Source organism: Atractosteus spatula, chromosome 11 (genome assembly GCF_055471065.1).
Source record: "Atractosteus spatula isolate fAtrSpa1 chromosome 11, fAtrSpa1.hap1, whole genome shotgun sequence".
Taxonomy (NCBI): Eukaryota; Metazoa; Chordata; class Actinopteri; order Semionotiformes; family Lepisosteidae; genus Atractosteus; species Atractosteus spatula.
In genome coordinates, this window is record NC_142716.1 from 48,244,181 (window position 1) to 48,257,764 (window position 13,584).

The window sequence follows — 13,584 nt, forward strand, 5'->3', positions numbered from 1 at the left end:
TCGCCCGTTCTGTGCTTGTGCTCTCTGAATCCTCTGTCTCTTTCCAGAGATGCCTGTCTGTCTGTCTGTCTGTCTGTCTGTCTGCCTGCCTGCCTGCCTGTCTGTCTGTCTGTCTGTCTGTCTGTCTGTCTGTCTGTCTGTCTGTCTGCCTCTATACAGCCCCCCTCCTCACCGAGTGGCTGGCGGGGGGTTGGGGTGCCAGTGTGTGTCAGCCAGCTGCCAGAGAGCCCCCTTTCTCTGTCTCTCGGGAGCTCTGGGGGACATCACAGCCTCCTGGGGTCTCAGGCCAAGAGAGGAGCGAGATTGCGAGGCTGTGCCTGATGGGAAGGGTGGGCTCTCCTGGCTCACAGCGCTCTCCCAGCTCCCCCAGGCAGGTCCACACAGACACAGGGGCTGGAGGGAACTTAAGAGAGGCGGCAGAGACAAGAAGCCAATCTGCTCCTGAGCCAGAGAGAGAGAGAGAGGAAGACGGAGAGAGGGGGAGAGACACAGAGAGTGAGGGTACCATCTGGTAGCGAGAGCAGGAAAAACGGGCTTACAAAAAAAAAGGCAGAGAGAGAGAGAGAGAGGAGGGGGAGTTCCCTGGATCCAGCGCTGCGTCTGTGTGGCTGCGTTATTCTTTCCCTCCCAAGTTGTGAGAGCGGGAGTGGAGACTTGGGGAGGGGGGTTCCTGATGGAGAAAGGGCCGGGAGCAGGAGAGGTGGAGAGGCGGGAGAGAGCCGAGCAGCTTTCCGAAGCGGAGCGGGGGATGATCCAGGACACCTGGGGCAGGGTGTACGAGCACTGCGAGGACGTGGGGGTCTCCGTCCTCATCAGGTACTTCTGGCTCTTTGAAGTTGAATGCATGCCGGTGCAGCATAGCCTCTCAGGATCCCGGACCGCACCACACGCGCACGGTGCAAACAAGTGCGCTAGGAATGCACTTTCCTCCTGTCTGTGGGTGCCTGCGCATCAGAGCGTGCACAGGCACTAAGAGAAGCAAGCAATGCAAAGAAAAATACAATCTGTGCAGCAGGCAGCGTAGTCCTAACATGTCGCAGGTGAGCTGGTGGAAAGAGCCACCAGAAAGAGCTCTGAAACCTCCTGAAACCTTCTGACCTGGGCACAGCTTCACTGGGCAGAGTTTTTTAATGTCTGTATCACGGACATGTGCTCTTTTGCAGAGCACAAAGGGCACTGCCACAGCCCATAATTACTAATTGATGTGCCTTCTGCCATGCTGGGTTCTTGTTGTTCTTCCTGCTCTGCATTCTGTAATAGACGGGGCACTGGGGGATATTTCCGTATCCCAGCAGGGATTTCCAGGAATCTTCTTCCTGCGCTGTTTCAAAGCTAAGCAAGAACAGGGGCTCAGGACTGAGTACATAGCCAGTGAGGTACAGTACAGTGATTCTTGAAATACACCTTTTAAAATTTAGATATTACATATATAGTTTTCTGTAAAAAAACTACATATTACAAAATCACAGTATATCAGAGTCCTGGGAAAATGTCTAAGGAACTGCAATATAAAAACAGGTTCCTCTCTGTTAGAAAAATTAAGTCTAAGAGTGGCTGGTCTGAAATGCCATTCCCCGGAGACAAGCATGGCAGCACAGAGAGACGCTGGGAGTCTGAGGAGCATAAATAAGACAGCAGCTGTATCAGCAGGAGTGAGGGAAAGTGGAAAGTGGAGCTGTGAGCAGCTTGCAGCCCCCTCGCTCAGTCCCATCAGCAGCTGTACTGTTGCTCTGCTGAGCATCTCGCACAGCCAGCGCAATCAGGATATCGGGAGCTGCTCGATCAGGAAGCAGGTGTGCCTACGATATCGTTGAGAGGCAGCGCTTCAACAGAATTATGTTTTATAAGCCATGCGTCTCACGCAGAAAGATGAGACTTCAAGTTAACTCTTGCTCAACCTTTACAGCTCTTAGCTGAGCTTATGCTGTGTGTCCCTTGTGTGCCCAACACTGTATGAAAGTGATTTATTGCTGTACATTTTGTGAGGTGTCTCTGTGTTGGGATCCAGTTTCCAGAAGGGAAATGATTAAGCTGCATGCAGTTTCTGAACCTGTTTGGCACAAGCTGGCACAGTTCCTCCAAGACAAATCAATGTTAGAAACAGGAGCAGGAGCAGGACAAGCAGAAGGGGTGAATTTCAAAAGAATTAAGAAGAAACAAGCTGCGCTTCAACCTTTCTCCTTGTGTGTCCATACCCAGTAATGCTGGGAAGAGAACATACCCCAGCTTGGGAAAGTCCCTCATGCAACCGTACAGTGGCAATGCTGGGAAATGTAAAATAGCCCAGGGGAGAAGGGTAAAGGAAGACAGAAAGGCTTGAAACAAACCCTTGAAAACCTTAGGGAAGCCAAGCTAATGCATGGCGAAACAATGGCAAAACTGCAAATGCAAATTCGCCATGGTAACCTTTCACAAGGAATAGGCTACTGCCTACCTCCCACAACTTGTCTTTTTCCGCATATCTGGGGATCAGTGGGACTGAGAAGCTTACTGTCGGGCCACAGGAATTCAGTAGTGCCAGGTCTCCCTTTCTCTCCTCCAGCGATAATCTGGAGAGCGCCAAGAGTGAGATCCGTGCGCAGCCTGTCTCTCACGGCCTTCTTCTGTGTGCTGGGGAAGGCCGCCCAGGGCGGAAGATTTATCTCACGAGTTACACCGCGGGCCGGCCAGTGCAAGGGGTTGGGTGCAAGATGGCCTACAGCACAAAAAACCCATATAAGATAAATGACTTTGACAATTGATGTCAGTTTGAAAGGGATGGGGTTTTAAAAAATCAAGCAAGAACCTCACCTAAGCTAGTTATTGTGCCATAATACGCCTCTAATAAATACCTGGGGAAATCAGATCCTCAGGGGGCTGGAGTGGCAGAAGACAAAGGCTTGACGCTGTCCATTCTGACCGCAGCTCTCGCCTGGCTTCCCCTCTGCGTCTTTAAAAGTGCGCTTTAAAATGTCTCACTGCAGGAATCAGGGCACAGGCCTCTCATTTCAGCAGGTGGGCTATCTCTTGAGGTGGTGAGGCCAAACAGCTCAATATCTTCTTACCCAGCCTCCCAGTTCCTGTCTCGGAAGTGGTCAGGGTAACAGTACCTACGCAAAGGGTGTTTGAGGGAGTTTGAAGGCGAAGCTGTTTGGAGAACAGTGCTTTGCTAGGAGCTTTACAACAGATTGTGTTCACATACTGTATGTAAGGTAACGTGAGTGTAGCCGTAGGTACAAACACAGGAACAGTGGAGTCAGATCAAGTGCCCTTGCTCAATGGAAAACCCACAGTATATCGAGGGTCACTTCAGTGTCTCCACACCCTAGAAGTCATTTATCAGAGTGTATCGTTATAAAAGGTGAAGTCAAGATATTGTATAGAGTAGTGTGATGTTGCAGTAACAGACATACGAAACGTCCTTGCAAATTGTATCACAGTAACCCATCACAGGGCCAGTGCCCCTGCTGAGATTAAAGACACTTCATTTCCCACACCTCTCCCAGCAGGCAGCCTGGAGTAACCACGTGCTTTAGTGTCACTAACGTACTGAAGTTCAGCGTGTCTTGTTTCTGAGAACCAAGAGGTGTTCCCTGCAGGCTCTAACATGTTGCTGCCTGTTCATATTGTGGATCCATAGGTCTGCAGCGTATTGGGCTTATTAGTTCATCAGAGCACTGCTGCTCTGCTCTGTCAGAGCTCTAACGTTGTACCTCATTCCAGAACGATTCAGAACTCTGCCTGATGGCGTCACACTGGCTGCTCTGTCATGCCTGGGCTTGACAGAGGAGTGGCTCATCGGCCTGTCAGATGGCCTCACACGGCCCCTCCCACTTGCAGCAGGCGAGGGCGAGGTCACAGCACCACATGGGAGCCACAGGGCAGCACTAGGAACACTGGTCCTGCCTTCACTGTTCTCTGAATGTGCTTCCTTCATTCGTGCCTCTACTCTTGCCCCCTTCAAGAGCAGGAGCTCCAGACTCGCACAGCTGTGCAAACTCTTGGACTATTTAAGCTCACCCATATATTTATAAAGCTGTATATAGGTAGGTAGTATATAACAAAGATCATCGGGACAATAACTCTTTTGCTAATTATTGCATTTATTTGTTTGTTGGTGCAAACATGTGCCTTGGAGACAGTTATGTAAATTAAGTTAAGTCACAAAAAACCTGTTTTGAAACAGGCTGACAGATAAATGACTATATATGACTGCAAGGTTCACATTTCAGGTTAAGGGCATGTTGTCCCTGTGAATGATGGGAATGGTTTTCGATTAGCTCGTGTCGTTTCACAGCGCTGAGAGGTCTGGAATAGTCCGAGACTTCTGAAAGTTGTGGAATCGCAAGAGCTAATTAATATGTATCTCCTCATAGCTCAGGGGGGGAGCTGCATCAGCAGGTATAGGCTGCAAAAGAACAAGTAATAGGTTTATTGCCTGCTGAAAAGAGAAAAAAGAAAACACAACGTTTCGGCTGTGGAGCCTTCTTCAGGCAGAAGGCTCCACGGCAGAAACATTGTGTTTTCTTTCTTCTCTTTTCAGCAGGCAATAAACCTATTACTTGTATCTCCTCATGTATAGCGACGGCATGCTCTTAGCACACCACAACAAACTGGAGAGTGTTGGTAGCTGTGCTAGGGGAGCATGGCAGTGCCCTCTGACAAACTGACTGATCGAGCGCTCTCTGCAGATTTCACGCTCCATTAGAAAGAAGACACTAATAAATTGTCAGCTGTCTGGACCTTCTTTATCTGTAATAAGAGAGGCCAGGGGTAGCAGCTCTCCCCCAGGCTCATAGCTCTCTGACAGGAGGGGCTGACATTAACCAGATGCCTCACGGAGAACCTGCCAAGCTGGCTAATGTCACACTGGCCTGAAGCACTTCATCTTCTTTGCTACGAGCGTTTCCTAATCGTCAGGCGTGTTTACACTGCGGTTTCTCACATGGGGCCTCACTGTGCCCATCGGAACGCCAGTGAGGCCACAGCAGGCAGCAGGATAGTAAGGGGACCCCAGGAGCCCCATGTCCAACCCCCCCACCGCCACTCAGGCCCTAAGACGTCCTACATGATGCACTGAGTTACACGCTTGTGTCTCTGATGCTTTGAGGCATTCAGCTGCTTGAATGCGACCTCATTCTCCTTCAAAAGAAACGTCTTCCTTCTGGGACAAGGGCCAGGCAAATAGAAAGGGATCCCTATCGAATGCATTGTAGCAACATAAGTCCTGGATGTCAATCTAAGAAAGGCATGTCATATTTATCCCTGCGCCACAGAGCAAAGAACAGAATGCGTTCTGCTGCAGTGAAACTGGCCTCCCTGGCTTTAAACCTTGTCCCTGCAGATGCCGCTGTGTGAGGAAGAGCAGGGCTCCACAGATTACATCTTTACATGAGCTCCCATTCGGAATTACTCAAGATGGCACAGCTCAGACTCAAGTTAGTACAGAGTGGATTCGCCCAGTATAATCCACTTTAATTAACTGAGACAGGATTAATAAGATGCTAACTACACTGCACTAATGAAGCAATTTGTACGCAGCTACATGCATACCTTTGTGAGCTGGGGTCCCTATGCACTGTGCTGCTTTTTTCACATCTTGTCTGTTTTGTTCTGTCTTCAGGTTTTCAAGTGTTTTTTCTCTGATTTTTACAAGTTAGAAGGGCAAGTTTACAATTTAAAAAAAATATCTTTCTTTTCGGAGTAAAAAATGACAGCACTGCTTACATGTGTGTCTAACCCCTGGACTGTTCGCTCAGGGCTCGATAAACCATCAGCTGCTTAAGGTAAACAGGGCTCCGCCAGGACTGGGGCCGTTAACAACTGAAAATGACTCAGCGCAGGACCCCTCGTTCCTCACTGACAGGCGAGGGTCTCGCCTGTTTCTGGAAATTCCACAGGTCCTTCTTTTACCATCCATTTGAAAAAAGCCACAGAAAAACAACTAAAGACTTACTTCAGGGCTCCAGCCTTCCAGAGAAGCTGCCGGGGGTTCTGGCAGCTCCTCCTGGCAGAGCCAGCCCGGAGCGAAAGGCCTGGGCATCCGCGCCGCTCTGCCCAGCACCACCGACACGTACATTACTGTAGCGGCAAGGGGTCAGCAGAGGCCGAGCAGGGAGGGGGCAGGACACTGTGAAAACTGAAGGGGATGCGAAGCATGAAACTGGAGCAGCTGTGAGCTTCATGTCGGTGGGGATGGCTGATTCTGGAAAGCAAAAGGCACGCAAGAGTGGTTGTGGGCATTTCGATGAAGTAAGTCTTTCCCCCACAGTTGTTCCTCTGTGCCTTTTTTTCCAATGAATGGTGAAAGAGGGACCCATGAAACTGTCCGGAAACAAGCAAGAAGATTGATTACCCCCAGCTGGGCTTCTCTGAGGGCGCAGATACAGGGATGTTGCCACCCTCAGTCTCCTCGATCCCAAGTGGCTACAAGCCCAGCCTGCATCAGCCCAGGCCCTCTCTGTCTTTGAGGGATGCTTACTGTTCACATTAGGCTCTGGAAGTAGTGAACGGTACGTGGTGTTCTGCAGCTGAAAAAGGGGAATATTTATAAAAAGGAAATTGCGGACATTCCCAGGGAAGATAGCACAGCAAGGCATCTTAACATGAGAATTCAAAATGAACGGCTAACTGTTCCCTCTCCGCCCGTGTATGAGAATCCATATTTCAGAGCCTCTCAGGGAGTCAATTTTCCACATGCCCACATTTTACCCACAAGGCACATCAGATGCTCTTTTACGGTCACTCCTGAAATAACAGCAATAAGAGCATTCAACATTTTATAACGATACAGACCCACACAGAGGGAAAGTGCATCCCCTCAGACAGCAGTGAATTCCACAGTGTCAAAAGCCCAGCTCTGGGGGAATTCACATTTGAGGTCCCAGGGGGGTTACAACACGGACCTAACAAGCCTATTCCAGAAGCCTGCTCCTAAATCTGCCTCTCTTTGCGTACACAGTAAATCTGCTTACTGTGCCACCAACAAGCTAGACAGCCAAGTCACCTGGCTGCCCAAGTCATTGTTCTGCACTGGGTGCTTGACAGTGACAACAGTTGTTTCCCTCATTCCTAATTGCCAGGGCCTGACAACTTGTCTGTGCACAGACTTGCTCACAAGTGGCAGAAGTCATCGGTGCTGAACGTAGAGGAAAAGCATTCAGACCTGAAAAGAATCGCATGTTCAAACCTTCCGGAAGAAGCTCTCAGGGGACTGGGTTTTGAAACCACACTGCATGGAATGGAACCAACCCTTGCCAATCACATCATGGCAAGTTTCTCTTGGGCAGACACACTGTACCCTGCACCACTGCCACATTCTAGAATAAAAAAAAAACTGAGCCTCGAAAAAATCTATCATCACATTGCAATAATTTAGTATTGCTGTAAAATACACTAATCTTATGGCTACGTACGTATTGTAACTACTTCAGATAAAGGAGATGGTTTAGAAGGCTTTCTCTTGTTTGTAACCGTTTTGAAGTCCTTATGATTATCTCAGATAATTATGGAACACTATTCACAGTGGTGCTGTATCATATCTAACTCCCACTGAAAATAAACTTCACAAGCTGTGATGTAAAGCCTCTAACTGGTAGAATACTTTTTCATCAGCATTATTAAAAAGGTGCTAAGGCACATAATTTAGGCGTGCACAACATTAAGTCCTGCCTAAAACACAGAAACTGTTTATGCTGGCAAATGTCTCGTTCTTTGACAGCTGAGCCAGTGACAGGGCCCTCACTACTCCTTGAGGGTTATTTCCCAGGAGACCCCGGCTTTTAGCCACGGTGATGTACAGTTCTGTCACCCCTCCTCACAGCCAGCAGATCCTGGCAACTTTACGGTTTCTGCCATTTGTTTCACATGTTCTCATAGTTTAGCCTCAGAGCATATCACATGATTGAGAATAATATAATATTTGCAGATTTTACTGATACATTTGGTAAGAGCGAAGTAGTTCCTGTGTATCTCAGACATCCTGGTAATTTGCATACCTGCATCATACTCTGTGGGTTTTTCAGGTCCTGGTGAAAAGATTACAGCTTGACAGCTGCTTTTTGGGTGGGAGGGGTGGGGGGAGTGCAGGGCCTCATTCCAGCCATGTTATATTTCTGACCTTATATTTTCCTTCCACAACCAGTCATGAGCACACGTTCTCTTAATTCACACGTGTGTCTTCCAATCCGTTTTCTCCCTGAACCCGACCACACAAGTCTTCTGATCCCTGTTTCCTACCTGATCCCAGGCCGCGTGTGTCTTCTGATCCCTGTTTCCTACCTGATCCCAGGCCACATGTGTCTTCTGATCCCTGTTTCCTACCTGATCCCAGGCCATATGTGTCTTCTGATCCCTGTTTCCTACCTGATCCCAGGCCATATGTGTCTTCTGATCCCTGTTTCCTACCTGATCCCAGGCCACATGTGTCTTCTGATCCCTGTTTCCTACCTGATCCCAGGCCTCATGTGTCTTCAGATCCCTGTTTCCTACCTGATCCCTGTTTCCTACCTGATCCCAGGCCTCATGTGTCTTCAGATCCCTGTTTCCTACCTGATCCCAGGCCTCATGTGTCTTCTGATCCCTGTTTCCTACCTGATCCCAGGCCTCGTGTGTCTTCTGATCCCTGTTTCCTACCTGATCCCAGGCCATATGTGTCTTCTGATCCCTGTTTCCTACCTGATCCCAGGCCATATGTGTCTTCTGATCCCTGTTTCCTACCTGATCCCAGGCCTCATGTGTCTTCTGATCCCTGTTTCCTACCTGATCCCAGGCCTCATGTGTCTTCAGATCCCTGTTTCCTACCTGATCCCAGGCCACATGTGTCTTCTGATCCCTGTTTCCTTCCTGATCCCAGACCACACTTGTCTTCTGATTCCTTTATCCTACCTGATCCCAGGCCACATGTGTCTCCCGATCCGTGTTTCCTTTCTGATCTCGGACTAGGCTATGGGGGCTGCTCTGTTGACGTCTTCCTTGATTCCGAAGGCTTGTGTCATGCTCCCGGCTCCGGCAGGTTCTTCGTGAACTTCCCTTCGGCCAAGCAGTACTTCAGCCAGTTCCGGCACATGGAGGACCCCGAGGAGATGGAGCAGAGCGCGCAGCTGCGGAAGCACGCCCGCCGCGTCATGAACGCCATCAACACCGTGGTGGAGAACATCAGTGACCCGGGCAAGGTGTCCTCCATCCTGGGGCTGGTGGGCAGGGCGCATGCGCTCAAGCACAAGGTGGAGCCCATGTACTTCAAGGTGAGGCTGAAGGGGGGGAGGTCAGAGCCAGAGTCAGCAGGCCTGGGCAGCTGAGCCACAAAGGCTGGGCTCAGCATAGGTGTGAGGTTCAGGGTTAGAGGGAAGGTGACGCTCGGGGGTTAACATTAGCGGTCGCAGCTCTTCTGAGACGTTATCTTGGTGGAAAGGCACCTGCAAATTAGCGATTTCCTCTTGAGTTCAAACAAAGTTTATTCTAGTGCGCAGCACACAAATGCACGGGCAAATGGTTGCTGTGGGAACTAATGAAAAATAAAAGTGCTCAGGCTCAAGTTTGAAGAGCGCTTGAATTGAAAGCTCTTCCTGCACTGTATAATTATATTTTTTTCAATGCACTTGTTTTTTTCTTCCTTTTTAGCAAATTCCAATCTCTTTTTTTCCTCCTTCTCTGCCTCTCTCCACCACTTGGTTCCTCCACCCTCTCTTCTTTTGCCCTCTCTGCCTCCATCTCTGATGGCCTCTCTCCCCCCTCCCCATGCCCCCCTATCCCTTCCTCTCTCCGTACCCCAGATCCTGAGCGGAGTGATGCTGCAGGTGCTTGCAGAGGAATACAGTGACTCTTTCACACAGGACGTGCAGCAGGCCTGGACCAAGCTGATGGGCGTGGTCTACTGGCACATCACGGCCGCCTACAAGGAGGTGGGCTGGGTACAGCTGTCCAGTTCCGCCGTGTGACTGGAGGGGGCATTGCCTCCAGTGCTGGCAGGGTGTTTCTGAACCAGGGTCCCGCGGTGGGGCCCTCTCATGTACGAGGACGAAACTTACAGCAGCCCACGAAGTGGGACATTGTGGTAGGGGCATTTGGGCCACGTGGGGAAATACAACAGTTCTCTTAGTTCTGCCACCCCGCCTCACGGTCTGTCCCCTCCTCGCCTGTTACCCTCCTGACCCCCCCTCCTCCCTGTTCCTGAGTCATTTTTAAAAACATGAGTTTACCATCACATGTTCACGTAAATGTACAGTATGTGTGTGTTAACATAACCTCCTTGTTGTTTGGGCCAGGAGTAAGATTTTAAAAAAAGAAGAAACACTTTTCAGCTTTTCCACGGTCACCTCTGAAACAGCTGCTTCAATGGAGCATCAGCGTGCAGGTGAACACACACACCTCTGCAGGGGCACGGATGGCCAGGATTGTAACGGATTTGAGCACGGGGAAATAGTTCAGCGATTAATCCGTTCTTCTGCGCTCGGTAAACTGCCTGTGAACAATCCCGACTGGCACCTACAGGGGGCACTGTTGTGCCTGCTGCCACCAGCCACTACCAAGGCGTTTTTGTCCCTACACTTTCTTTACCTTTCCATATTTTTGAAAAGAGTCTTTAGTCTCTGAACTTTTTTAAACTGCCCTTTTTAGGAAGAGGAAAGAAGATTTATTTCTAAACCTTTTTTTTTTGCTTTCAAAGGATTTTTACAATTTCTGGAGCATGTATTTGTTTCAGCAAACAGTAGGATAAGGGCTTTTTTTCACAGCAAAAGATGAGGACTGCTTTACAACGGCGGGCGGCCCTGACGTCTGTGTCTCACAGCCTCCTGGCTTTGCCATGATGCTCTCTCTCCTGCTGTCGTCCTCTTTATAAGACCTCTGCACTGCTCTCAAAGGGCAGAAGTGCACTCTCCCATTCCTGTAGGGCAGCTGGGATTGTCCAGGCCGGGGCCCTTTCCCTGAGTCTATACCTGTGCTCTGCCCCGTGAGTAAAGGCTGAAGTGCTCTACAGAATTAGTTGGTTTTCTTTACTCAGGCCTCTAAACAGAATAGGAAAATATTAAGGCACTTCTTTACTTAAATGGTTGCGGGAGTATGGAACTACTGTAGCTATCCAGTCATGTGGTTGAAGCCACAACTTTGGCTTCCCTCAAGAAAGAGGTGGATAAGATCCTTGAGTCAATTAGCTTCTAACTACCAAACAGGCTAGTTGGGCTGAATGGTCTCCCCTCCTTTCCAGCCTTTCTCTTGTTCTTAAACTAGAAGAGCAAGCATGGTGTGTGAGCCATTTCCTCTGGGTCCATCACGCACAGAGACAGAGGTTCACTTTATTGCGAGGCTCTGTAAAGTGCATATCAGGGTGCCCTTGAGGAAGGAAAGAAGTGATGCTACAAAAGAAATTCTGCTCTTGGCTCTTCAGGGTAGATAAATAACACATCTTCACTGCAGTGTCGTTAGGACCCCTCCTGGGATCTGAGGGCTAGTGCAATGCACAGGGCTTGGTGGAGCACGATGCTTTTGAGTGGAAGCGATCATCACACCCCTAGCCTTAGAGAACTACCACTCGTGGTGCCACTGTAGGATTCCCTTTACTCTCCTGAGAATGCTCCTTCTTCAGGCTATTTCAATGGCTCACGGGATTCATACTTGAGTCCATTCACTCTTGAAGCCACTGGCCCACATGGTTCTTGTGCACGTAGCACCCCATCTGTCTGTTACCCCAACTCCACCTCTGCATTCTATGGAAAATGTCAGTTCCCATCCAGAGAGATGTGTCTGTCCTGATGTGCTGCTTGAAAGGCTTCACAGATGTACATTTCCTTAAACAGCCTTAAATGGGAAATATTATTGTAAGGTGCCATGTATGTGCAAAGCTTGGACTTTATATTTTTCTATATATATACACATTATATATAACTCATATAAATGCAAGACGATGTGGTATAAATACAGTATCTTGTTTAGTGGAAGAGGTCATTCGTGCTGTCCCTGCATGTTCTGAAGTTTGACATTGAGACGTGCTTTGAGAAACTCGTTCATATGGATGTGAATATCAATAAACAGATTATCTACAGCAGCAGACTCTTCCTCGTCTTCTTCCAACCTTCCAGCACAGCTGTGCAGCGCCAGACTGCCAGACGTGCGATCTCTGAAACAATGCAAACACACTCTGAACTACTCTGACAAATACAGTACCATGCCTTCGTGGCACAATGGGCAAATCAGTGACATTACAGAAACACATATTCAAATGAACAGATGAGGTTCTCCTGCTGTACATATGAACAAACATGACCGAAAATGTCATAAGGAGAAAGAAAAGGTTTGCATGATTACAGTGATATAGGAGAAGACCAATACAGACCCAAGATCTGATTCCAAATGTTTGAACCGGGAGATTTACAGAAAATAGACTACCGGCTCACACTACAGAATTATATTTTGTTTTCTTTATTTTTTTGCGAAAGGTCTGAGGCGATTGGTCTCTCAAGCTACCTTTACACAGACTGCACAACAGTTGGGTTATGGAGGGGTTATCCTTTTTTTACCTTTATTTGTTATGCTTGCCTGCTGGACACCCTCTGCTATGCTTGGAATGACCAGCAGTGAGCTGGCCTCCTTTTCCAGGATCTCTGACCCGCTACTTCAGTGCACGCAATCTCCATATCTCCAGAGTCAGCAAGCCTGAGGATAGAGGGATTAGTATGGGCCCTAACCAGGTAACACAACATAAACAGTAGAGGTTGTGCTTAATATAGCTGTGCTATGTGAGTATGCAGTGTACCTGTACCCTGAACTCCCACACATTTCAGCTAGCATTTCACACCTCAGAAGAGCCAGACTGCTTAGCAAGGCTTTATACATGTGCTATAAGGTAGCATTACAGAATTAATCCATCTGTAGGTTGCATTCCTCTTAGGTGTGTGTCTATGGGTAGCTGCACTGTGTGTGTGGTCAGGGATACTGTAGATGCACTGTGTGTGTGGTCAGGGATACTATAGATGCGCTATGTGTTTGTGTTCAGGGATACTGTAGATGTACTATGTGTGGTCAAAGATACTGTAGATGCACTGTGTGTGTGGTCAGGAAAACATGGATTTTGAAGGACATGGCCACTCAATGTAGAGTACTTTAGCAGTAGAGAGAAAGCCAAGGATTCCCAGAATCCCAGAGATGCTCTGCTTCACGTTGTCTCCATGACATATTCCTGATCCTTCCACATGCTAATAAGATGAACGAAGCAGAACAGCATGATTATCTGTTAGCTTGAATGCAACAGCACAACGAGCCATCTTTCAATGCCTTGCCTTCCCCAGGTTACTCAAAACCTCAGAGTGCAATAAGCGCCAGGAATTTGCTGGTTTAATTAGCACCATCAGTAATGTCTGCACTTCTTGTCAAGACTGCAGTAATTTACTGCTACCATCAAGGCTGCAACAATGCCACCCTGATAGATATCTGCGCCGTTCTGAGGCTCATTATGAATGAAGAGATGCAGCTGGGTTCTTTCTGCAAAGTCTGAACCCGTTTGTGTGCTGCTTTGCGTAGTGAGAATGAAAGAGATGCCGAAGACTTTGGGACTTTATTCTGGGTTCTTGATTCTCAGAAATGTATTCAAGAATAAAGCCTTTCTTAAGT

At 48.5% G+C, this 13,584-nt stretch overlaps 1 protein-coding gene across 1 annotated transcript; it reads left to right on the forward strand.

Annotated features, from left to right (window-relative positions):
- Positions 1–386: 386 nt before the first annotated feature.
- cygb2 (cytoglobin 2) lies at positions 387–12,016 on the forward strand. Its single transcript, XM_088927952.1, has 3 exons — positions 387–816; positions 8,993–9,224; positions 9,753–12,016. The coding sequence occupies exons 1-3, from the start codon at positions 674–676 to the stop codon at positions 9,915–9,917; spliced, it is 540 nt and encodes a 179-aa protein (XP_088784078.1). The 5' UTR covers positions 387–673; the 3' UTR covers positions 9,918–12,016.
- Positions 12,017–13,584: the final 1,568 nt, after the last annotated feature.

Coding starts and splice junctions, on each gene's coding strand:
- cygb2 (XM_088927952.1), top strand. CDS start 674: ATGGAGAAAGGGCCGGGAGCAGGAGAGGTGGAGAGGCGGGAGAGAGCC. Junction 817..8,992: donor GGGGTCTCCGTCCTCATCAG/GTACTTCTGGCT, acceptor CGGCTCCGGCAG/GTTCTTCGTGAACTTCCCTT. Junction 9,225..9,752: donor TGGAGCCCATGTACTTCAAG/GTGAGGCTGAAG, acceptor TCCGTACCCCAG/ATCCTGAGCGGAGTGATGCT.